Genomic DNA, 27,236 nt, shown 5'->3' with positions numbered 1-27,236 from the left:
GTGCCCTCTGTGTAATCCGGTCTGCAGTACATAACTGATCATAGAAAGATGTGACTATATATATCAGCATCGATAGCAGCTGAAATACAATTCCAATAGTTTACTCATATAAAGTCTTTCACAAGAAAGTCTATTCAGAATCTAAGGAGTATCCCTCTGCAGCTGTCTCTAAAATACAATTAAAAGGCCAATCATCTGAATTTAGGAATTTTTTCACGTACCAAGAATTTCTGCAGTTTTGCAGAGGACTACAAATTAAAAACATGAGGGGAAAAAGCACAAATCTGGGGCTCAGAACAGTAAGAAAATGGACACAGCATCACGTGGGCTGGTTGTTTGCTCTGGGTTGGGGGGGTGGTATGCCCCACAACTTAAAACACAAACAGAAAAAATTATCACTGTACATGATGTCCAGTAATTGTAGGAAGATAAAACCAATAATTTTAAGAAGAGGCTGAAAATGCAAAAGACAGGAAAAAAAGGGGAAAATGATCACGATAATAGTTGATTTCCATTTCCTATTATCTAACAAAGTCCCAAATTTTTCTCAATAAAGTGCCCCAACACCTTTTGGCAAAAAGCCTTCAAAAAGCAGTTTTTAAACTTTTAACGACATAACTGACAATGAAACAAGTAACCTACACAACACAGATTTCCAAAAAAATAAAACCTAAGTCAATTACCTCAATGTTAGAATTAGGAGGAAGTAATAGACTAAAAACAAACAAAAACCCCAATTTACGTTCCTATGGAACATCTGAGGAAGAATTTACTAATAAACTATGAAGTGGCAATATTTATGGTTATAAAAATAAGATCATTTTGCTTACAATACACATTAATAACTAACAGTTTTAAAGTTTGACATGAAGAAAAAATTTATTTCAAGTTGGGAAGATGAAAACGTTCTGGAAATGGGTGGGGTGACGGCTGCGAAACCACGTAAATGCACTTAACGCCACCGAACTGGTTAACACCGTAATTTTTATGTTATGTTTATTTTACCACAATAAAATACATACAAATATATCTTTTAGCATCCCTTTTTTTAACGTGGTCTGGGATTTTCTTCTGGATTTCATCAGACGTGGCTTCCTTCCAGAGTCACCTAATAAGGACGGACTTCTTGGGTGTTTCTCAAGTTCCACCTTTCACCAAGGCCCGCAGGAGACACGGAGAAATGCCTCTGCAGAAGGTGGTTAGCAGGGGCCGAACCCGCTCCAATCCCAATGGACCGTCCGGCTGTCACAGGTCTATCCGGGGTCTGCTGCCATCTACCCAGGAATGTCTCCTGGTAAACCAGGCATGCCTGAAGTTTTAGGGTGTTAGTCTTTTTCCTAGCAATAAATTTCACTCAAGAAACAAATTAATTTCCTCATTGGTTCATCTGTCAAACTCAGCAGCTTCTTATGTCTGTGGCCTTGGGCCACTCTGAAGTGGGTTTGAGGGCTGCCTGTTGGATCCTCTTCAAATAAGTAAATCTAAGAAAATAGTTTCTTAGAATTATTCTAAGTTAGATTTTGACAACAGCACATCTGCTGAAAACTTACTGAGGAAACACATACTTTACTTTCATAAATAAATTCACTCAGTCACTCAATTAATGGGGATTGTTAAGTTAAAACTACTTAATGTGTATACGTATATTAACAATTCCATTTATTCTGATGTTAGCATAAGGCAAAATAAATGGATACTTAATGATACCTAGGCAACAATACCCAAATCATTTTCTTTTCATCAAATTTCTAAGAGGGAAAAGTCACTAAAGTATACCAAGTTTTTAGATCAAAATTAATTCATTCAATCACCTAATTAAACCAAAGAGGGCCACTTACGTCTTGTATAAATAGCCTCCACACTGGAGAAAGCAACAGTGCATGAGGGAGCTACGTTTACGTCACATAAATATACATGGATGTCTCTCTCCCCGGAGGATGAGAGTTTTGCCTGGTCCTGCTCCCCACCACAGGCAACGGGGACTCGGGGTGGCTCCGCCTCGCGCAGCACACGCAGCCAGCGCGCGGCTCTCCTTGCCACGTCCACAGAGAACCTGCACGTCTCCTCATCGAGGAAGGGCACCTTTAAACAGGCTTGCTACCGAAACTGCCCAGTTCCAAAAGGGCCAAGGACATGGAAGTGGCCCCTTAGGTACAATCAGCATTGTAAAATGCCATAAAAATTTTGTAACCTTCATTTTTAAAATGTAAATATTGCAAAAAAAATTAATGGAATGAGTCTTATTAATATTCATTTTGCGCCTCCATAAATTTGTTGCTTTAAGTAACACAACTGTTCTTTCAAACATAAATATGAGCCTCACATTTACACATCTACAAGCCCAAAATGAAAGTGACACAAGTGAAATATTAGTTCCTTTTCCACAAATAGGGATCAAAGCACACAGATCCATTAACTGAGCAGTGTCCGCCTAGTGTAAGGAGAAAAGCAAGTCTCGATCTATACTTAAGACACTGGGCAAAAAGCTCACATAGTTTCCTACACAAATGCATATAAAATTTAAATCTCCAAAATCAGTCTTCAAAAAAAATGGCAAAATGTCATAGACCTCAACAAATCTAAAATCAAACCACTTTCTTCCTAGGAGAGGACAGGGTTAAATAAATGAAATGATCATCTTTTCAGTTTGCCTGTCATACCGGTATTTAATCTAGGGAAATAAGTAAGTTCCCATTACATCAGGAGTCATTTGTTTAGATACACACTGCCCCAAATTATAAAGTAAGAGAGTCCATTAATAAGAAATAGAACTGGAAAAAAAAAATAGAACTGAAAACTCAACCCCACTGTAATACATCTATCTTTTTAAAAATGTGTCTGTGTCTAATAAAATTACCAAATGAGTTTATATTAAGAGTCTTCCTCTACATTGTCTTATATTTCTAAAAAAAGGTTCTCAAACCAGAATTAATACTGTTTTTATACCAAAGTTAAGACATTATTCTCATTCTAATGAAGGAGCACACTGTTTAGGGATAGGTACACACTTCTGATACTATATGAGACTGGGAAAAATGGAACGAGTATAAAAAGGCTTGCCAAAAATTCATTCCTAAATATAGATAAAATAACAAAACCAAAGAAAAAAGAGGGATTAAGGTACCTCATCATACACCCGAGCTAAGGCTATGTTGTTCCCTCCTGGAATATACGTATCGATTTTGTGTTAATATGAACATAAATTTAAGTGATAGCTGTTTTAAAGAGCAGTTGCCATTTAAAAAAAAAAAAACTGTCAAAGTAAGTACACTGAAAGCAGGATCTGAATGAAAACAATTTTAAACCGTGCATAATTTCAACCCAAGTAACCTAGGAAAACAGAAAACTGTAGGCATTTTTATATTTTCTTTGTTTTTTAAATGACAGTCCTTTTCTATGAACCACAGTTGCCAATTTCACATCTTCTCATGATAGAGAAGCCAGCCAGCCATACCTCAGTAAATACATAAATTTAGGCCACAAAAATTTCTTTACAAGATTTAAAATATCAGATAGGGTCCATTTCATTGGGGGGAGAGGAAATGGGGAGTGGTGTTATGTTAGCTATAATGTATCCTATACAAATTTTAAAGTAATCAGGAACCAGCCTTTAACTTCCTGCTTTGTAAGCCAGCTAATCACTTTTCTTTTAGTGGTAAATAAGGCTCTTTTTATTACATTGTATTATATTCTATAAAACTAAAGTTGAAGTAGCATTAATGGAATCCCGGGCAAATGCAGACATTATAAAATCTTAGTTATGTGAGTAAACCTCAGTATTCCTTCTGAGACTGCTCAACCTGAATACTTTATCTCACAAAACCCCAAAACTGTATCATAAAATAGCCTATTTCGCTTTTTAAAAAGACCCTCTCCCTACCATATGTGTGTGTTTTGTTCCTAATCACAAAAAACATTTGCCACCCAATATAAACCATTTCCTAAAATCAAAAATGAAACTAAATGTGTTAAAAGCCATAAGAAAATTTCATCATTTAACAACGTGATTTAATAGCATTTTATGACCTATAGTTATGTACTAATTTAATATTTTGGACAAATGACTGTTTCTTAGTCATTTACCGTAACAAATACTAAGTAATACTAGTGTTCAAAATATATATATATGTGTATATATATATAAAAAAGACACATTCCACATGTTATACGGTAAGGTACCAAAAAGAAATCTATGAATCTAGGTCATATGCCTGTCATTTTTCTTCCCCCTCAAAAATAAAAAAGCTATTCCCAAGGGTCACACTGAGGACATAATGGATTCACTCTCATTCCAAGAAAACAAAATACTTAAAATGATTGGTACCATAAAGAAATAATCCTCTAAAGTCACACGAACCTCCATCTGCCTCTATCATCCTTTCGTTTCTAGTTTACAGAGCTGTGAATTTTAAACTGTCCCTTTAAAAGCAAGCTGACAAAGCAAATCTGTTTAAAATTAATTACATGGGTTTATTTACACAAGGTTTCTCTATAATGTTTTTACCTGTGCAAATCAAAAATAAAATTGAAATCGCAAATTTTCTCTAAAGAATGGAAAAAATATATTATCATTAAAAGTAAAACTCCACTGAGTAAAGATTTGAAAGCCGTGGGCATCAATGTCCTCAGCCTGAGAGTCACATGATTATCAGTTAAATTCAGTCTTTCACTCAGACAAGTCTCTCCTCTAAGATATGATTATTATTAAAATATACCTTCCTAACTAAATGAGTTGAGTGAAAATATATATTACAACCATTGTCATTACTTTCTAATGGATTAAAATTTTTTAAACTTTCATAGCATTAAGAGGTCTATGAAAGAAAAATTATTTGGGAGGAACACACCCAACACAACTTGCATGTAATACAGGTTCCCTAATTCACTGGGTAAGCAGATCAAATAGGGCTCACATCACCTGATCTAACAAAGTAATTACGAAGGAAAAAGGTTCTTGAGGTGATTCTGTCTTCTCCAAATCAGAAGTAAATATGACTTTTAGTATTTCACAAGAATACCCATTGTTCCCTTTAACTAATCGTCTTCAAAACTTATATGGTTTTCTCACTTCATTTTATTTTTCAAATATAATGTCAATTCTAACTAAAACACCGTATCTACAAACATCTTAAAAGTTGTAATTGTTAAAAACACAAATTACAATAAGTGTAGCTTCACTCTTGTTATAAAGCTAATTAAATTTCACTAAAAAATATTGTACATCAGAATCTTGAAATTTTTAATAGCATAACTTTTAATTTTATATTAAATTGTGACGACGTAATTCAAAATTTTCTCATAGTTTAGTCTGTGAACTTATAGGGGGCACACTTATAAAAGCTTAACAAATCCAAAAACTGCTAAAAATCGTTGGTTTAATTATTTTTCAACTGCCATTTCCTCACCCTACAATGAAAGACTGTGATACATGCAATGTCCATGTTAGGATTTCCAAAGATCTGAATTTTGTAAATGCCCAATATTGGACACCAGCGTCATGTTTTTTATGTATTTAATCCTCTTATTGATAATATGATTCCTAATAATTTAAGCTTTAAATAATATTCAACCTAACATCTGCTTGTAATGGAGCTCAGATATTATTTGTGGCAAGAATTTTTGTGACTGTACTGCTCAGCACTTCTATTTACATCAGCAGTGCTAAATGCCCAATGGTGAGAGGGGAGCCAATCAGATGGCAGATTAGATGTCAACTCAGAGGCAGCTGTCTGGAGACTATTACAGCCAGTTTACCTCCACAATTCAAATTCCAAACCTTGCAAAGGAGATCAAGTCAGTCTTCAGGCTCAGCCTCTGAGCAAGGAACGGCAAGATTGCAGGACACTTCTAATGACGCTGTAGGACTTGGGTGACAGCAAATTAAAGAAAATCCAAATAAATCCGAGCCAAAAAGATCAATTTTCACTGGTCTGCTATTTTCCTGGACTTGCTGAATAAAATGTATGCCTAATCCATGATCAAAATAAGTTCAATTTACCCGGAATGTGTTCCTTTCAAACAGCCTATCTGTTGAAGGTGACTCCTTTCAAGCAGCCCGTAAGCCAAAAATGGATTTCCTGGCGATTCTTAGGAAAGAATCGATATATTTTAGAATATCCTACCTCCTCATCGGTGTACGCTTGGGTATTATTTTTGCTACCCAACATTCCGACTCACAGCCCGCATCGAAAATCTCTGAATGGCCGGGCATAACTACGAAAAACACACTCGGTTGCCACAAAGATAACCTATTTTTCCTCCTTCACCTTGGAAGCTAGGAGGGAACGTGGTGTGGCTGGAGGTAGGACAAAGTTCCTCATTCTTTCCCCCAGTTAAAGCTCATTGTTGGCGCTGAGAAGACGGGGTCAATATTCCCGTCCAGACCGTACCGGCCAGAGCGCCGATTTCGTTACAAAAGCCGCCCGACCGTCCCCGGCGCCCACCCGGCTGCCAGGCGGCGCAGTCCCCGGCTCCGGCGCGCGCGGCTCGGGCCTGGGGTGGGGTGGCGAGGCGGGGTGCTCGGCCGCCGGCAATGCCCGCGCCCGGCCCGGCCCGGCCCTCGGCCAGACCCCTCGCCAGGCCCCCGGGCCGCGCACTCGGACCCGGTGCGCGCCCCAGCCTCGGAGGGAGGCAGCCGCGACTTAAAAATGGCTTTGGGCGCCTCGCCCCCGCCTCCCCCGGCACAAGACGCAGAAAAAGTACGCGGAAAGAAAGAAACTAGGGCTCGCGGCGCGCGCCGAGGCCGCCGCGGCGGAAGCAGGCCCGGCCGGCGCGGGGGTTACCTGGGATCTGCCCATGGTGGGGCCGGGGGTGCCGGGGCTCATCGCCGGGTGGCTCCTTTGTTGCGCGGCCGCCCAGGCCGGGCTGGCAGCGGCGTACTGGGCGCCCATGTCCTTGCCCAAGCCCATGCCCGCGGCCGCCTGCTGGCCGCCCGCCGCCGCCCCCGCCGCCGCCTGGGACTGGGGCTGCGACGGCGGCGGCGGCGCGCTGGGGCTGCTGTAGTCGGTATAGCTGCCGCTGTAGCTCCTCATCATGGGGCTGGGCGAGGTGAGCAGCTGGTTGAGGGTCGGGGTGGCCCCCGACGGGTGCTGGTTCTGTCCGGCGAAGCGCTGGAAGCCCCCTGCCGCCGCGCCGGCGGCCGCCTTGCTGAGGCTCGCGGCCCCGCCGCCCCCGGGGCCCATCATCATGCCGCCGCCCTGCTGCCGGGGGGAGTTCAGCACCCCGTACCCCGAGGACGAGCCCCCATAGCCGCCGCCGCCGCCTCCTGCTGCTGCTGCCGCCGCCGCGGCCGCCGCCGCCACAGCTCCCGCTCCTGCTCCTCCTCCTCCTCCTCCTCCTCCGCTGCCTCCTCCTCCTCCTCCTCCGCCTCCGCCTCCGCCGCCGCCGCCCGCGCCGGGCCGGCTGTAGCCCGGATAATGGTTGTACTGGCTGTTGGGGTACCCTTCGTGGGAGTTCTGCAGGGGGTCCATGCTGCTGGGGGCTCCGGCGGCGGCTGAGGCGGAGTGCATCATCCCCATCCCGGGGCTTTGTTGTCCGCCATGTTGATCAAAGCAAGGCCCGGCGCGGCCGCCGGGGCCGCCGCTCGCAGGGGCAGCGCTGCCATAGTAATTATTAAACTCGGAGACGGCCGCCGGGCCGCCGCCGCCGCCCCCGGGCACGGCGACCGGCTGAGGCTGCTGCGCGCCCAGGGCGCCCAGGCCCGGGTGCTCGTACCGGCCGCCCGCCGGCTCCCCCATCTTGGGCGGCGCGTCGTCCTCGTCGCCCGGCTTGCTCAGCAGAGGCTGGCCCGGGGGGTCGGCCTGGCTGCCCGCGGCACTGTCCTTGGCGCCTCCATGTTGCGGCTGCTCCATGTCGGGACCGGGCTGAGCCGCGCCGCCGCCCGCGCCGCCGAGGCTGTTGTTGTTGGAAATGGGATGTTGCTGCTGCTGCTGCTGCTGCTGCTGCTGCTGGAACTGGTTTAGCTGCTGCTGTAGTGCGTGGTGGTGGTGGAGGTGGTGGGCATGGTGGTGGTGGTGGTGGGCATGGTGGTGGTGGTGCTGCTGGTGGGGCGGCGCGGAGGGGGCCTCGCCAACGGTTTTCAGTGTGTGGTTGGGGAGCAGCCCCGTCTCCATGGCCGAGCCCGGGCCCGACGCGGAGGAAGAGGAGGACGCCGCGGAGGAGGCGGAGGACAGCGCGGCGGCGCTTCCACCCTCCTTGAGAGCCGCCTCGGATCCGCCGCTCTTGGCGCTGTTAGAGCTGGCGGCGGCGGCCGCGCTCGCGTGATGGGCCATGTTCAGTTCGTGACGGGGGTGCAGGGGGTGGTGGTGCACACTGTTCAGGCCGTCGCCGCCGCTGCCCCCCAGCATGGGTCCCGGGGCCGCCGCCGCCGCCGCGCCGCGCGTCCCCGCCTCCAGGTCCCGGGCCCCGGGCGCCGGCCGCGGCCCGGGGGGCGCCCGCCGCTCGCCACTGCCTGCCCGCGACGACGCCGCCGCCGCTGCTGCCCGCGCGGCCATGATCGCCGCGGCGTGGCGAGGCCGGGCGGGGGGTGGGGGGAGACAATAAAACCCACTTTTTAGTCCGCGGCCCCTCCTGTGCGCATCCACACGCCCCGACGGGGATCGAGCGAGCCCCCTCCCCCTCCGAAGGCCCCGCCGGAGCCGAACCGGGAGTCACGCCTTACGGTCTGGGCCTGCTCCCGCTGTGTGATTTCACGGTGAAAGTTTTGAGTTCAGGTTTAAATGAAAACTTTTTTCCTCTCTAACCCGGATATGGGTAAATACACGACTGGCTGAGCCGATCGGGCCCAGCACGGCATGAGAGGGAGCCGAGCGAGCCCGAACAACTATTATCCACTTCTCTCTGATTACTCGTGTGCACTCGCAAAACGCGGACTGGACTCGGCGGGCCGCCGCCGCCGCCCTCCCGGCCCTGCGCCCGCCGCCCGCCCGGGCGCATCCTCGCCAACACCCGGCGGCCCGGGCCGGGGGACTTGGGCCGGCTCGGCCGGCGCCCCGAGCGCGGCGGCCTGGGGCGGCTGGAGGCTGCACTTTCCCCTCGTGCCTCCGTCTCCTTGCCAACCGGGTGTTCGCGTATTTGTTTTCACGTCTAAAAGGAACGATACAAAGGTGGAAAACGAGTCTGACGAGCAGACAAAAGAGGGAGAAGGGCTGGGGAACAAAGTTGTCTGTTGGCCTCAAAGGTGACGAGGAGCCGACGGAGAAAGAAAATATTGGGCAATCTGTGCAAAAGCACTGCCTCTCCCCGGAGTTATGTAATTTTTCAGAATGTTAACCTCTCTGCCTTGATTTCGGACCATCAGCATCTAATTCCCACAACTTCTATAAACTGCAAAATTAGGAGAGTTTAAATGAATGTTTGCCACAGTGGAGGAGCACTGTACCCTGTACACAGCAGGTACTCAATAAATGCCTACGATTGACTACATCTGCCCCAAAGATGATGTTAATATTTTTTAAGGCACCTTATGTATGTATGTAGGCAAGCTTATTGGTGAAAAAAGTATTCCCAAAGGAATGCCTTTCTTAAAATACACTGTCTGTCCTCTCCCTGAAAGGAAAGTCTTCAAGTATGAAGAGTGGTGTGTTATGCTCCAAACACCTTGCAAATGGAAATTTAACTATTGGTGCCATAAATAGTGACAGCTAAGGTTTATCTCATACGTTCATAAATCTATATGACGCCCTTCACCATATTTCAGAGGTTAATATCCACAATTAACCCTCCGAATATGAGTTCATTTCTAAGTAATTTGAAAGCAAACTAAAACATGTTACATTTAATAAACATAAGATCAATAATAATATGAATCAGTTTTTTCTAATCCGAGGGTAGAAATGTTTCATGCTTTGTTCTTTAAACAAAACTATCTATTGTTTTACCACCTTACAATGTTTTTAAGTATGTTTATTGTTAATTTATCACCAGGTAACACCTTGAATATCTTCAATATCTTGAATAAGAAGCAGGACTTCTTAGCCTAAGCAATGGCGGCTTAGTTGTGCTAAGGTGGACTCAGTTTTCATGGAGAGAAAGCATTTGAAACCAGAGCTTTCATTTTATATATATATATATATAAAATATACATATATGGTATGATTTTGGTAAAATGTAGCTTTATAAGACTATTTTACTTTATATCAAGTGCGGGGGTTATTTTGGTTTGCTTGACCATGTGTAAATATTACTTGACTAAATAGAAGAGGATCAATGGGGGAAACCAGGGACTAATTGGGGGGGAAGGGAATCAGGTGCATACCCAAGGGTCATTATAGAATGTAGAAACAACACGTTGCAATCCTATGCAAACAACTGGAAAACACGGTTATATCATCCTGTGTAAGAGAGTAACAGACCTGTAAGGTGAATTCATGCCAAATTATTCATCAGTTTTTGCCAAGAGACTATGACATCTTTATTAGCATGACTTTTTAACATTTTTCTTTTGGATTTTCTCCCTTTATAGATGCAAGTACAGTGCATACTAATTATATGCATTATATCACATAAGTTGAATTTTTAAGTTTTTCATATGCAAATATAAGTATATGTTGTATATGTGTGTATATATACATATATTCTAAAATCAGTTACATATTTATGATTTTAGACATTTATAGTCAAGCTAAAATATACATACAGTCATCAAAGTACATTTTTTCAAACTGATAAAATATATCAAAGCCAATTCATCCAAGGGTGGCCATATTTCTGGCTTATTTTTACAACTAATTCTGAAAGGGAAAATGAGTCACCAACTTCAGCTCTGGCCCATTTCTTTAAAATACTATTTCATCTAGAAAATCATGAAACTAAAAAAATTGAAAGGGTATATAAGTCAAAATCTCTTTTAATTCCATTTGCTTCAGCAAGTCATCTAGAAGACTGGAACCAAGAGGCAATGCAATAGAGGCCCCAGCACAATGAAATCAGTCTGCTATAAAAGGCGACACATGCCAGCTTCTCCTCCCCGATGGCAGATGCCACACCCTGAAGCAGACAGAAGGCAATGCAGTCTGTAAGAGAAGCACAACACAAAGCCAGCAGGACTTGGTTTTGTCTTTTAAAACAAAAAGCTAAAATACCTTTCTAAAGGCTTCTTGCTGAACATGCATAGTGGGCTGTTACGTATTCAACTTACATTTTTCAGACACACCTTCTTGGGAAACAAAATTAAGGCCTCTTAATAGTTTCATTTAAAAATCCAGGACTTGATAAACAAAACAGCAATTGTCAGGGGTCTGTCAGAAAGTGATGAAATAGGTTCACATTTCACACAAGTGCAACCTGAACCGTAGATTGTAATTTCTACTGTCACTTGCCTCCATTATCCTATGTGGCAATTCTACTTTATTTTCTTTTTTGATTAAAAGGTAGTAGAAATCACCACATTCATTTTTCCTAATGAATTCCTTATTTTGACACCTCTTGCCTAAATTTCAAACCCTGATGACAACTTTAATAAGTTGACCTGGCCACAAGCGAGCCGCAGAGGCCAAGGCCCGAAAAGCTGCCCACAACAGGCCGCCCCCCTTCCCCCGCCACAGGTTTGCCCCACACCCTCCTGTTTGGCCAGCGGATTATCCGTTATTTTGTTAAACATTCCTTTTTGGCTGCGAAAAGGGCTTGCTTTTTTAACGATATGAAAAATTAATATTGAAATAACAGTTCCTTTTGAATAAGTTTTCGGCCACTGAATAAAAGCCTGCCCGACGCGCCCACTCTCGGAGGGCTGAGCCAGATGGCGGTTTAAGAACGCGCCGCAGTTTCTGTTCTATTTGCCTCATCGGACCCCATCACACTGTTTGCTTTCAGATTAGTCCCCTTTTACTGTTCTGGGTATTTATTCAATAACTGAAACTATTACGATTCACTACCCATCATATTTCTCAGTATTCTTTACATAATTTGGAAGCAATTTAGAAGAAAGCCCTGTCAAGGTTTTACAAATAAGAACTATTAAAGAATAAGGCTTTGGATACTTGCTTTCCTTTTAGATTTATGAGAAACGCGATGAATGGAGCTAATGGGATTTCCCTACTGATCCTGGTCAGGGACTTTAAAAAGCACTAAACAATTGTCCTTTTCACTTCTCCGATTTAGATGTTAGCAGTGAATAACTAAGTAAATGCAAGATATGGGATATACCATTTGATTTGAAACAACTATGTAAATTCACAGTGGCCCATAAGTTTAGGTTGCAAAACAATTAGGATTTTTTAAAATCTAAGCAAATAGTTTGAATAAATAGTGGGGATTCGGATGATCAATAGCATTATTGCAGTAGGAAGAATCTTATAATGGGGATAATAAACCTTGATGGGGGGAAACACTACACTGATTCATTCAACCAATTTATCTAAAATCTACTTTGTGACATGCCCAGAGAATAAAAAAGGTAAACATCACCTTGGTCTTGTCCCCAGTAGGGGAGAAAAACAGGGCTGCCCTGAAACCCCAAGGCGGACTTGACCAGTCAACAAGCGGGCGCAGGCTTCCCTCCCACCCCCACCCCGACATCTTCCCCTGCGAGCCACCACCTCGGGCAGCTCTGACTTGATACTGGGAACCCACCACGGTTGGAGCTAGATGTTCAGAACTTTAAGTCAAATGCAACCTTAGACCACTGCAGTTTCTCTCCAAAGTCCCTCGACACATAGTAAAGCCAGCGAAATAAATAAACACTTTATTGCATTCTAGAACATTGTGCTTCTTATCTTAAACTAGACTGTCCACATTTGGAATGCTGCATAATAAGTATTTTTTTATTATAGCCTAGTTTAAAAATGTTCCGTGACTTTGAGACAAATATGTGTTTAATGGCATCTCTCATTTGATCCCCAGTATTGTCATCATTCATTTTGCCATCGTCAAAATCACTTATTGAGTACCTATTAGTGCATTTTCTCCTACAATTAAGTCATGTAATCATGGATACAGCTTCTATCCCTGATACCCTGCTGCTTGGATAAAGACACCTTATAGATCACTCGAGTTCCTCAAAGATATAAATAAGTGGGAAAGGGCCATATTTGAGGTCATACATAACAAGAATACAAAGGAAGCCATTTGGAGAGCTAGTCACCTCAATTTTCTGGAAGACTTTACCTTAGGGCCTTTTGATTGTTTTTCATATGTGATTAATTGCTTCATAGTACACATAAACTTCTAAAAGATCAAGCACAATAAATTCCATGCAACAATAACTCATGTGCACTGCTGTATTACATTCATGATTTTTATTTCACCCTGCTTATATTCAATCGCTTTGTTTCTGATTCATTAAGAGAATCCATGGGCACCTTTACCAGCAAATGACTGGATTGATGTCCATCTGATTGCCCTGGGAAGGGCCAAAGGACTTGCTATCTGCTGCTTTTCTTTTCACACAAAATGACAATTTCATTGAGGAATTTGCTTATCAGTATATTCCTCTAAAAATGCCCAAGTAGTTAGGCATAAGTTTCTCTTCCTAACTTTAAGGGAAGTTCCACATTATGACATGTTTCCATAGGAATTAAAATTTGGTGGCCCGTACCTGGCATATCTAATGCTGAGACGTCCTCTCTCTATGGCGCTGGTGACCTGCTTTCTCAGGGACCCTGTGTGTAAAAAATTCCCCTCCCAAAGCATAACCCACAAGGAACAGCTGAGAAGAGGGCCTTCCCATTCACTCGCTGTGGCTCTACGGCCACAACAGTGAAAAATACAAATTAACTTGCTGCATTGAGTGCGCCTGCTGGACATTAATCAAATGATCGCACTAGTAAATGTAAAATATAATTGTGTAGCGATAACATGTTCTGCAGAAAAGATACAGAACTCTACGAGGCAAGTAAATGGAGAAGCCGGACGCAGACAAGGGCCTGAGGGCAGGCTTCCCTGAGGAAATGTGGGTTGGGCTGAAAACGGAGAAATGAAGAGAAACCAACCAGGAAAAGAAGGGAAAGGGCATCCAGACGGCAGGAGGCCCGTGGGGCTGGGGAGCTGGGCTGGCCAGAGGCCTGGCGGCGGCGGAGGTGGGGCCTCCGCAGGCCCAGCTCCCTGGGAGCCTGTGTCCCAGCTGAGCAGTGCAGAGAACCTGCAGCCTTTGCACAGGGGGCTGCTGAGATCGGCTCTGGGTGGCCACAGAACCCCACCGGCTGTTGGGAAGAGAGGAGGAGCCAGAGGAGACAGGAGTCAGGGTGGGGACCAGGTCCCAGGCGTCTGGGCTCAGGCCTTGGGCTAAGGAGACCCAGAAACCTTCATTTATCGAGGATCCCAGTGTATTATTGTATTATAGTAAGAAATAATAAGAGGGCCATAAAATTATTGTAATGTTTACATTTTTTAAACATAATATATTCCATCTCAATAATACAATCAAGTGTGCTTTTCACAGAATAATGAAGATTTATTTTAATGAATTCATAGTGCCCCACAGGCTGTGTGGTCTGTTACTAGATCACAAGTTTAAAAACAAATAATACGATGAACATCTTTTCATGTAGTCATTGTATCTGTAGGACTAAATGTATAAGCTTACTTGGCAACCACACCAGAGTCTAAATTTGAGGCTCTTTTGTGGAGGGCGCCCTCCTTATCTGTCACGACGAAGCAGAGTCCAAGAGCAGAGAGACGGTGGAGGTGGGCGGTGGGGGAGGGGCCACAGGACTGGAGACAGGTGAACTGACTCCACAGGATCCACCACGACTCACAGCTCCGTCCAGGGAGGTGAGGCCGCGCCGGAGCCTCACCCACCACTCGCTGGTCCCCGCACAGGACTGCGACCGCGGGGAGGTGGAGGCCTTTTTCTAATTTGCACGAAGCGCCCTGCGTGCAGTCAGGGGCCCTCCACGGGAGAGGCAATGAGGACACAGCATGGAAGGACTTGGTCACAGATTAGGCATGGGGGTGAAGACGTGGAAGGATCAAGGTCTTCCCTCTCACTTCCTTTTTCCTCCCAGGCTTCCTGGCCCAAACCAGTGTGTGAAGCAGCTGGAAACGCCAGCGCTTCTCCCTACCGCCCAGTGCACCTGTCCATCTACCCCGCCCCTGCGCCCCCACCACCGCTCTGCTCAACCAGGGCTGCTCCTAACAGAATCGCAGACCTAAGGACAGCTTGCTTCGATGTTTCAGAAACGTGAGGGCAACTCCTCAAAGCCCTGGAGTGCAAATATTTTGTGGCCTGAGAACCTCTTACCTAGCAGTTGGGAGATTGAGATGATCCATGAAAAACTCTTTGAAACCAATGAAGCCACTCAGTCAAAACAACCAACTTGTGACTCACAACGAGCCCCCCTTCCCAGGGCCTCCTGTTGGCCGCCTCGCCCAGTGTGCCTGCCTGTCCCCTGAAATTAGGCAGTGTGGCTGCCCCGCTCCTTCCCATTCGCCACCATGCAGGGCTATCATTTGCATGGGAAGAAAGCAGAAGCCTGGGCTGGGGAACGCCCAGGCCTGGGCAGTGTCCTTGTTTGGCATCATAACTTGGCTTTCGGCCACCTCTCCACAGGTGCAAACTTTAGGGCAAACCGCCTCCCGCTCCACCGTCTGCAGGAGGAAGAAGAGAGGCTCACCCTTGTTCCCCATTCAGGCACAGGACACAGCCTGAAAAGGGGGAAACCTCAGGCACAAGTCGTCGCATTTAATCAATAAACCAAGTCACAGGGGAGGCTGCTTTCAGTTTTTAACTATTATTGTTTAACATTTCTTGTGTTTAGCCTGTGCCCGGCACTTTGCATACATACGGTAGAGAAACAAGTTGCCTAACCCAACATCTGTTCTCCTCACCTTTAGTAACAGAAGCCTAATTTTTAATGGGCACATGACCACCTGTAAAAAAAAAAAAAAGTCTGTATTTCCTGGATCCTTTGGGGGTAGGTGTGTCCCTGTGTTTAAAGGGAGCTGCAGTGCCAGCTTGGTTACTTATCTGGACTTGGTTTATGAGAGAGAAAAATTAACTTCTATCTGTTTAAGCTACTGCTTTTTTATTTTTATTTATTTTTTTGCTAAGTTTTGTTCGGGGATTTTCCCCTTCTTTTTCAGTAGGAAACAAAATCTAAACCCAGCTGATACAGTGCATTATGGTTTCTCATATACTTCTCGCAACAGCTCTTGGAGAGTTCCGTAAACCTCTCAAGCCTGGGTTTCCTCCTGCGTATTTCCTGTATCACTGGGCTTCTGAGGACTGAATGAAATAATCCCTGCAAAGCTTTGAGCACAGTCCCTGGCACAAGGGAAGTGTCTGATATCATTTTTTATTTTACTGAGGACCTTACATCTCACCAGCTGGATTATCAACGCCTTAAGGACAAAGTCCATTTCTTCCATTTCTCGTACATCTTCCACAACAATCCTGGGCCCACACAGTGGGCTTTTAGCACTTAATTATCAAGAGAACTTTGTGGCTAAACACAATCATGCAAATAAAATTATTTATGTGCATCTTCAAATTAATTGTTTCTTTGAATGCAGAGAGCTCAGGTAGCTAAAGCAACAATAACTTTACGTGGCTCATTAAAAATAAGGACAGGATTTTTAACTTCCTTTTTTTTTTTAAATTGGCTTCCAAGGTGTAGGAAATTCTTCTTAAATGGTGAGTTCTACCTATTATGGTAACATGAGTTCAGAGCTATCTTCAGAGGGCTACTCCTCGCGGACGCTGTCTGGTGTTTCCCATCTTCCTCTCCGGTAAGACTTCCTCCCATTTGCCGGCTGACGGAGCATCCTGTGGGCCCAAGACTGGTAGCTGGGGCGAGTAGCAGGGTTGCTCTGAACATGTCTAATGCTAGGACACATCACACTACGTCGTAGTCTGTACTGGCTTCGCGTAGCTCTTGTTTATAAAAACATGATTATTAGAGCTGATTCTATGAAATTGGTTTCCCACTGACCCCAACAGAAACTATGCAAATATTCACCCTTTTCTGAAGCACAGTAAAAACTCCTGTGGTTTTTGAAACCAGACCAAGAACACATGTAGAAAAGCCCATGGATTATTTTAAGTGAACTTATTTTTTTAAATCTCATTAACTTTTCACCATATGCTGTTTATTTATTTATTTATATCCTACATAGGCTGCAGAATGGAAACAGACGAGGCCAGTGCGCTTCATTTGGGGCGCAGCACTGCAAGGGCGGCACACGCGCCCTCTGGGGGGTTCGCAGGAAAACAAAGATGATGAAGGGGCTTTTAAAGATGACTTATGAGAGCAGCCTTTGAAAGCTTGATAGGTCCCTTAACTAAGCAACCCAGGAGGCACCCGCTAAACTGCTTCCCGCCACATGGAAAGGGTGCGACCTCGTGGGGCTTCCTGGTCTGTAGGAGCTGGAGTCACATCCAGTTCCACACTCACGGGCTGTGCGAGTTTGGGCAATTCTCTTACCTTTGCTGTGTAGCAGGATGTGTATGCAACACTAAACATCTGTCCTTTAGGGGTGGGCGTGGGAGCAGGTGAGAACTGAACGAGAGAGTATAAGTAAAGCATTTAATGTAGTGCCTGGGATTAAACAGGCAAGGGGTAGGTGTGTGTGTTCATTTCTAAGTAGGATGGATGTCTGTCCGGTGATCTCAGGAAAACCAGGTGTACTCCACTCAATCCCAAACATTTTTCCTGCTACCTAATTAAAATTTCTCCATCAGGATTGATGGATTTATTCCTTTCTCTAACAGCTTTGAACCCTGTCAAAATACAAATGTGCTCCTAACAAGTCATACCTCACTTAAGCTTTTATCGGTCATGGACACCTTATTATGAATATACAGGGTGAAGCGAAAGTAGGTATATAGTTGTGACTATGAAAACCATGGTTTATTCTTGTATTCTTATTTATTAATTATTGCATTATTTTTCCACATGAACCGCTGTAAATCTGCTTTTGCCCACCTGGTATTGATGCGGACGCAGAGGCGGCGAAGGGGACACGAGAACCAGGGAGAAGACCAATGGAGCAGGAGACACGGCAGTGAGTGGGGAAGCCGCGACGCTGGGGACAGACCCTGGTCCCTTCACAACATCCCCTCCCAAAGAGCCCCACATATTAATAGGTGAAACTATGAAAAGAAAAACAGACCGAAATATTGAAAAGGTTTTTCTTTCCATCCTGACAGTTCAGGCGTGGCATCCTCAACCCATTTCCTAAAGGCTCAGGCCCCAGGATTTGTTGCTGCTGTGTTACAGTGGACCCTGGGGACACGGAGCGAGGCAGCGGCCTGAGGGGGGACAGGTAGGGGGATGCGGTGGGGGGTGCTTTTCCAGGCTGGTTTCATCCATGATCTTGCAGCCAGATAGGACCGTGGATGACATGGAGCATGTTGTCTTTGGAAGTCACAATGAATCGTCTACATGACAAAAGAACACTGGTGCTACGCTTGGGGAAGGGAGAGGGGAAGGGAACCGCTGGCCTCTGGAACCTGGCCTCCCCCCACCGCCCCTACCCTTGGGGCCATGTGAGTCCCTTCGGCTGCAGTGACAAGGACCGGCGGGTGTATGGAGTTGACAATTTGCCTCGCTCAGGTTGGGTGCAGTGGAGAAGACGACCAAGAAGGAAAAAAGAAACTGGAGGGCAGGGAGGAGAAGAGGGAGGAATAGGAGGACAAAAAACCAGAGACTTCTAGAGATAGACACTGTTACTAGAAAGAAACATTACTTGCCTGGAAAAAACAATGTTGCGAGTTATAATTTATCCATTGATACATTTATCATTAACTAGGCTAGAGTAATTCATGGAAGTCATAAAAATTTTAGGTTCAAGGTTAAAACTTTAGAATAACCTTTATTGCTGACCTGCCATGGATAAATTCCCTGGACAGTTGATCCACCTGCCTCTGTTTTATTTTATAACCCCTGTCGTATTCTGATTTCTAACCTCACCGGGCCACTGAAAATACTTCCTCTAGGATTCCTAATGAACGCTTTCCTCTAGGAAAACCGTCTTGTCCTTTCTTGACTTTCCTGTGCTTCAGGCTGCAGGAGAACACACATTGAAATCTGAAGCATGGTGTTCAGTGATCTTCATTCTACTCCTGCTTATCAAAGCTGAAGTGGGAGGACCATGTAGGTCATCTAAGTTCTAAACGCCAAGTAAGGATGAAAAGGGTGTGGCTGGGATGGGAGTTTCAGGGACAGACGACAGAATCTTTGACCTGAAAGCAGCACACACTGGGAGACACTTCAACTTCTTTATCTACGAAAGGAGGCAAATGGACCAGTTCGTGGCTGCTCTGCTGGCCCTTTAAGTTTCAAAATTATTGTTCTCTTCCTCTGACTTCCCTGAGACCACTGCAGCCCAAGGCTTCTTCGATGCTTTCTCCTTTGCCTTCGCCAGTTTGTGTGCCTCCTTGCTATCAACCCCTCCCCTCTCCTGTGCCCCTGGCCCTTCCCTTCCCTGTGGCCAGCCAACGCGCCATGGTGACCCTGGCGACAGCCCTACCTTGGACATGCAACCTTGGCATTGTATTATTCTGTCAGAATCTGATTTAATTTCTTTGTTTAGAAAAGTTTTAATTAAAAGTTCCAAAATAGCATTCATTTGATTTCTGGCAGCCAAATGAAAAGTAAAAGCAAGATGCCCTGTGCATACCCTTCCATATAGTTTTGACTTTTGAACTGTAAATATGTTAAAAAATAAAGAAAAATACTGCCAAAAAATTGCACACATCTTCCCCCGGAGCTGTAGACCCCTCAGGCCCAAGGACCGGCATCCGCTAATTGGGGTGGAGCAGGGTGGGGCACAGGAGACCTCCAAAGCTCTGCACAGCCAGCTGCTTTAGACTGGACACCCGTGTCCCTCTCCTGCTGGTTTTCCAGATCCGTGCTGTGCCTGGGAGCTGAGCACAGGCTTCATGGGCCCAGCAGTTTTGCTCACCACTTCCTGTCCTGTTTCCTGGGATCCGGTCCCAGGCACTGACTCTGCCCGTCACTCTGCCCTTCTGTGCTAGGGGCTCTGCTTTGCTCCTACCGCTATGGCGGCGTTATCCTTCCCTTGGCCCTGGAGTCTGGTCCCTCACCATCTGGCTCATTGCCGTGGCCTTGGTACCTGCTGACAACGGAATTTGATGCTTCCTGCCTACCCGGGTGGCAAGTGCTGGAGTAACTGTAAAAACAGTGACAGCCAACAGTAAGCGAGCGCTTGCTGTGTGACAGGGCGCGGTGCAAAGGGCCCTGTGTGCCCCATCGCAAGTGATCTTCATGGACATCTACGAGGAAGGTATGTGGACAGGAGAATCCTGAAAAAATGTAAAGTAAAATGGCTTCCTGAAGCACGTGGAAGAAGTAAACAGAGACTCTGGGACTGGACACAGGGGTGTCTGGCTCTAAACCGGGGGTGGGGTGGGGTCTCCAGTGAACCCACATTTCAGGGAAGCCCTGTAGCCAGTGGCTCTCCTGATCCGAGGTGAGGCCTCAAGTGCTGCCCCTCTCCCCGCTTCCCGGGCTGGAACTGGTTCTGGAGTTTCGGCCCAACTCGATCCATGGGTCAAATTCCAGGGTCAGACACTTCTCCGGTCTCCTGTAGTTACCCTTCCATGCACACCCGAACCACGAACAATTCCCTTACGTCCTCTCGCTCAGGACGACCATAATTTGGAAGAGAAGATAATAAAGAAATAGACTTATAAATATATTTACATCTGGTAAGACTTTGTTAAGGTTTTTTCCTCTCCTCCCCCATTCTCTCCCCTCCTTCCTTTTTTTCGTCCTTTTTCTTCTTTCTTTTCTTCTATAAGAAAAACTTGAAATTCTTCTAAGGTCTTAGGAAAACTGCAACATCTAGAAAGATGTTTATAGGCCCACTGAAAGTCCATCGTGAGAAACTGTCTTCTACATTTTGTGATACTGGCATTCTTTTGTTTTATACAGAATTTGGTTTAATAGAATTTACTGGAAAGGCTTTCTGATAGAAGCAGCGCCCATGAGGGAAATGCCCAGATAATACACTGCGTGATGTTTTGGTGTGATTATTTGTGGGAAATATTTTCTATTTTCCTCCTATTTTAGAATTGGATTTTTAAAACTCTCAAATTAAAAAAAAAAATCAGTACACACATACTGGCAAGTCATTTTTTTAAAACATCATTTGATCCTCAATAATTTAGGATTAATCATCATTTGAATTGGAACCAGGCTAAAAGTAAAAGTAGTCATAATGGAGTAAAGGAGAATTAAAAATAATTAGGCATAGACATGGCCCCACTCACCAAGTCTCCCTTAAACACATGTACACACACTCACGCCCCAAGACACAGCGCTCATGCCCACATAGACCCAGGAACAAACAAAAGGCATCAATAAATTGAGACCATTGACATTTAAAAACTTATCATTCCAACAACTCAACGATACCTGATTTCACAGTAGCTAGTAAATACAAAGATTGAAGGGTATAGACAGCAATGGGCAATATTTTTCTTTTTAGAAGCATAAAACAACTAATATATTCTTTATTATAAAGCATAGGACCTTTCCTAATTAACACTACTTATTGTTCCATTTATTGCATGTACTTGAAGAAATTTTTAGAAGTTATTAAATATGTCCATCTTTTAGATGAATTTAGATTCGTTTCCTCATTTAGTCTGAATTGGTGACATTTCACTGTAATGCATCCAAAAGTCAAATATAAAATAATTGAGAACTTTGTGACTTCTTACCTTCCTTGACATGGACAATTGAGAATATAATAATTTCTGAACTACATGGGAATGTGATACCCTAGTCCAGTTTTCATTAAGCTTTCTTTTCAAAGTGAAAATTATTTTATAGTATTTTCAAATAATAAAAATATCACATATCAATTGTGTAAAGTCCAAACAATAAAAGTAAGGCTTTAATAGAAAATTAAAATAACCTGTAATCCCATTCCATTGAGAATATTTATTTAAATGTAGATATAGATTTGGGTGTAAATCAATACCTTTTCTATAACTTCTGGTTCCAGCAACATGAGGGACTCTCCTATCCTCCTGCAATACACATAAGATGTTTTGGATAAAATAAAATAAATCATTAATACACAAACTCATTGTGTCTTTAAAAGTAGAGAATTCAACCACAAAGAACAGAGAAGCCCTATGGCAGCTACAGCTATGTGCTGGGCTGACAGAACCATCACCTAGAGAAGGCACTGGGTTATATGAGGTCTGTCCGGAGAAAGAGCAGCCATGGTTAATACAATGAGAATGGCTTGCACGACATCGATGTAGCCCGGCAGCCAAGGAGATTGGACTGGAATGCACATGTGTGAACAATGACAGCTTCATTCTACTAGTCAGTGGTGGCAGTAGATGCTGTTGAGTGAGCATGTGTCATGTGTGGCCGTTGCATTCAAAATGACTGAGTAGAGCAATGAACATGCATCAAATTTTGCGGTTAAGCTTGGACATTCCTCCGCAGATACTATTTGGATGACTCAGAAGGCCACAGCTATGGGCACCTGGCGACTGGCAGCTTCATCATGACAATGCACCCACTCACGCATCACATCTTGTGCAGAGTTTTTCTTGCAAAACATCAAATCACCCACGGGACACAGCCCCCTATAACCCAGATTTGGCACCCTGTGACTTCTGGCTTCTCCTAAAACCAAAATCACCTTTGGAAGGGTAGAGATTTCACACCCTTAATAAGATTCAGGAAAATATGATGGGGCAGTTGATGGCGTTTGGGAGAACTGTGTGAGGTCCCAAGGTGCCTACTTTGAAGGGGACTGAGGCATCATTGTCCTATGTACAGTGTTTCTTGTACTTGGTATCTTCTTCAATAAATGTCTCTATTTTTCATATTACATGTCTGGATACCTTCTGGACAGACCTTGTAAACCTCGCATAAAGACAAGAGATAGCCTTAGGTTCACTCAAGATTAACACATGGAAGTAAAAGTTTGAATTAAGGAAATACTCCTACAAAGTTGCTTAGTCCATAAAAATATCACTAAAAAAGAATTCCAGCAAGGAATCTTGCAATATTTAAGGTTTTGAGTATGAAGGAAAAAGAAACATCTCTTCTGATAAATTTAACCCAAGCCTGACTGTAGGGTCTAATTTTATACCAGCCTTAGAGCATAAGAATTCTCAGCTGATACAGTACCAAAAAATTGGGGCAAGAAAAACCAAACATGGGCAAACCCATGGAAACTCTGGGCCCAAACAAAACCAAAGGTAAATGCGCTCTACAGGGGAAGCCCATGACCAAGGATGCACAGGGCTCCCCCAGGAAAGACCATCCCTGTTTCAGATGAGCTCACAATAAAAAAGTACAAACCACATTAGGAAATGAGGGTGAATCAAGTGTCTTAATAGTCAACAAAATCAGTACCTAAAGAACTAAACAGAAAACTGAACACTCTGGTAGAGTCTATAAACATTACTATGTTTAAAATGATTAAAGAGGTAAAGGAATGACTGAAATAATACTGGAACAAAAGGAAACTATGAGCAGAGAACAAGCAGATTTGAAATAAGGACCAAATTAGACTTCTGTAAATAAAAGATTAATTCATTTAAATTAAAAACTCAGTGAATAGTTAAATCTTCATATAAAGTAGTCAACTTAAAAACAGGTCTGAATAAATCATCCATAGTGTAACACAGAGATAACCAGATGGAAGTAAGAAAGGGGGTTATAAGACATGGAAGACAGAATGGAAAGTTCCAATGTAGTATTTCTAAGAGATAATGGGGGAAGACAAATACTGTTATAATTCACATATTGTTTGGTTGTTGTATGTAAAACCCACAATTATCCACAAAGAAATTATTAGAATTAATAAGGGAATTTAGCAAGAGAGATGCAAATCAATATACATTTTTCCTAGAAATTTGCATGTTTTCTCCTAAATTTTCAATCTTATTAGCATAAAGTTAATAAAAAGCATTCCTTTATCTTTTTAATCTGTTTCATCTGAACTTTTATATCTTTATCAATGTGAGGTTTATTTGTGCCTTTTCTCTTTTTCTTGACTAGTCTCACCAGAGTTTATTGATTTTGCTAGTTTTCAAAAAACAATATTTTGCCTTTCTTGAGCCTATTTTTCAATATGGTTTCTGCTTAATTGATCTATTGTTTATGTAATGGTTATTTAATTGTGTTCTGCTTTTATCTTTGTACTGCTCTTTATTCTACTTCCTTTGTGGTTTTTCTGTTATTATTTCTTTAAATTTCAAATTTGGAAACATATCTACTTAATTTTCAGCCTTTAAGTATTAAGACTATAAATTTCTCTTAGAATACCATCTTCCTGAATCCCACAACATATGTTTTGTATAACAAGTGAGATGGGAGATCAGAACACACACATATAAGAACATTGATAAGATACATAAAAATAATTAAAACTTATACCCCTTCAATACATCTCATACAAAAATCAACTCTAGGTGAATTAATGAGCCATATGTAAAATATAAAACTATAAAAATTTTAGAAGTCATAGGGGAGAATACTTTTATGATATCAGGAATATAAACATTTTCTTAAATAAGAAATAAAAATGGAAAACCACAGAGTTAAAATTAACACATTAGGCTATGTTAAAATTAACAATGTCCATTCATCAAAAACACCAAAAGACCAGCCATAGATAGGAGAAGATATTTGCTAAGAATATAATTGTCATGGTATTTGTATCCTGAGTATGTAAAAAAAAAAAAAAAAAAATTACAAATCAATTAGAAAAAGGCAAACCAATACAAAAGAGGGGTAAAATGAATTACACAAGCATTTTATGGAACAGAAAACATAAATGGTCAATAAACATATAAAATGTCATTCAATCTCATTATCAGAAACAAAAAAACCAAATTTGCTGTGAATGACCACTCTATATCCATGGAACCGGCAAATACCAGAGCCTGAGACGATCGTGCATTAGCAGGCACAGGGAGCAAGGCAATCTTCCATACGGTACTGATGGGAGTGTAAATGAGCACAGTTACTTTGAACACCAATTTTTCTTTATGAAGATACCCATCCTCTATGACCTAGCAATTCCACTCCTGGGTATAAGCTCTGGAGAAACTCTCCTGTCCCAGGGAGCATTTGTGAAAATGCTTAAAGCAGCCCTATGACTACTAGTGAAAACTAGAAACCAACCCATGTCCACTGGTGGTAGCATGAGTAACATGGGGGTGACGGGGTGCTGTTTAGTGCCGAGCGGGAGTGCATTGCAGCTACGCTCAGGGATACAGCAGGGGCTCAGCAACGTGATTTTGAGTGGACGAGACAAACTGAGGAACATATACAGCATTAGTCCACTCATATGGCATTTAAAAACACGAATTGCCGTATGTATTCCTGGTGAAACTATGAAGAACTTCCAGGTATTAAGTTTAGGAGAGCAGGGACCTCTGCAGGGAAAGGACGGAGGCGGCCGGTGGGGCTGGGGGGTGGCTCACCCCGGACCCGGGGAGTGACGCGGCTGCTCCTTCGGTTCTTTCCCCGCACTCGGCAGTATTGAAGGGTGGTACTGTTACTCTTTTTCGCGAACTCCCCCATTATTCTTTCTACCTTACGTATGTTTGTTAAGGTCTTGTTCTGCATCTGTTCAGGACTCATTAAAAACAATTTAAGTGCTAGAATGCTGAAGAATAACGCTTTCCCCAGATTGAAAGAGTCCTCAGACTGTAGAACACTTTGGCCCTGAGGGTTAAACAGAAACAAATTCAAACCTAGACAGGTAGACGGGATACTACAGAGCACGAGAGAGAGAGAGAAAAGGTGGGGAGAAAGGGACTGACCGTCCTCAAAGGGAAAAGCGCATTTCTCCGCAACAATGGCAAACTCCACAAGTGAAACACCTCTTGGTGCTGAAAGGGGGGAAAAAATCCCAAATCAAGTGTTTTACCCAGCTCAGTTTCACTCAAGAGCGGAGGCTGAGTTCTGACCCTGCCAGAGTCGGCATTACCAGACCTTCACTGGAAGAACTACTGAAAGATGTGCTTATTGAAGAAGGACAGTGGACCCCAGCAAAGATGTGGGAGACAAGGAGCAGAGGGAAGCAAAGACATGGGCAAACATTTTTATAAAACAAAACAAAGCCAAAAACCCAGGGTGGGATCCAGCTGTATGGGGGACATACAGCTTTCATAATCTGGGAAACCCTTTATAAGAAAAGTATTAATAGAAAATTAGGTATAAAAGTTTTACACTTCCTTTGAATAAGAATAGAAATGGCAACAAATAAAATTAAAAATTGTAGCTAAATGCTACACAATCTCACAGAATTCAGGAATACAATACATTCTTTTAACTATTTTCATTATAATTTCACCTCCTCTGTAATAGTCTTTTTCCCGAAATTTCTTGGCTGCGTACTCTCTGCTCACCTCTTGATGTGAAAATGACTTTTAAATATCATCCTATATAAAGGAGTGGAAAGAGAAATCAGTCTTCTAACATAGTTGGTCAAAATTTGTTCTTTTGTTTTAAAATAAAACCAGTCATCGTTTAGAAAAGTTTATTTTAGCTTCTCATTTGTTGTTGGCGTGGGGCGGGGGCAGAATTCAGATAACGACGGCCCTTTGATCTCCCAGCCCCGGCGCTGCTCGAGGCCGGCTGGGTTTCACCACGCCCGCATCCCGCCCACTCCCTACCTTGCCAGGGCAGTTCTCGGCAGTGCAGCGGGCCAAGTCACATGGCCCCCAGGCCGAGGTGGAACAGTGTCTCCGTCAGGCTCTTCTCTTTGGAGGAGAGGCTGCTGCTCCACGGGGTCCACGGAGTGCAGGTTGCCCGGTCTCCTGCAGCTCCAAGACCACCCCCGGGGAAGGAGGCATGACCTCCAGACGGGCAGGACTCCACTCTCCTAACCCTCCTGGGGCTGCTGCTGCTTCCTCCTGGTTTCAGAGCCCTGGGAGGGTCCACTGAGTTAAGGCCCTGAGGTACATGGTAGATTCACTGTAAGCAGGGACTATAGAAAACAACATTAACAAGACAGCAGTAATAGTAATAGTTGTTGGAAGACAATTACTTCCCATGCATATGTCCATAGAAAGGAGGAAAGTTCTACTTCAATTTCCACAAGTAAAGCATAAAAACATTCTTCACTTCTCCCTGTACCCTTACCCAGTCTTCCTAAAGGCATGGAGGAAGGGCTCCACGGGCCCCGTCAGCCCCTGCTACTCTCCCTCCTTTGCAGCTGTCTGCCCAGAGGGGCGACGTTCTGGTCTGCCTATGTCCAGGTGGTGAGCCCCCAGCCCCATCAGGGAGACTGGCTGTTGCCTCACTGCGCCATCGGGGGCTAAGTCCATCTCATTCAGGAACAAAGTG

General features: G+C 43.9%; 1 protein-coding gene across 4 annotated transcripts in view; it reads right to left on the bottom strand.

Moving 5' to 3' along the window:
• ARID1B (AT-rich interaction domain 1B) overlaps positions 1 to 8,492 on the bottom strand; it is a 399,594-nt gene extending 391,102 nt beyond the window's left edge. For all 4 annotated transcript variants that reach the window (XM_054570149.1, XM_054570150.1, XM_054570152.1 and 1 more), the window contains exon 1: positions 6,783 to 8,492. In XM_054570149.1, coding sequence (XP_054426124.1) covers positions 6,783 to 8,492 — 1,710 coding nt within the window. The remainder of the gene's footprint in view (positions 1 to 6,782) is intronic.
• Positions 8,493 to 27,236: the final 18,744 nt, after the last annotated feature.

Source organism: Pteronotus mesoamericanus, unplaced genomic scaffold (genome assembly GCF_021234165.1).
Source record: "Pteronotus mesoamericanus isolate MK-2021 breed Mesoamerican mustached bat unplaced genomic scaffold, CSHL_Meso_final contig_20, whole genome shotgun sequence".
Classification (NCBI taxonomy): Eukaryota; Metazoa; Chordata; class Mammalia; order Chiroptera; family Mormoopidae; genus Pteronotus; species Pteronotus mesoamericanus.
Note: the sequence above shows the minus strand (reverse complement) of the source record. Positions and strands in the feature narration are given on the sequence as shown.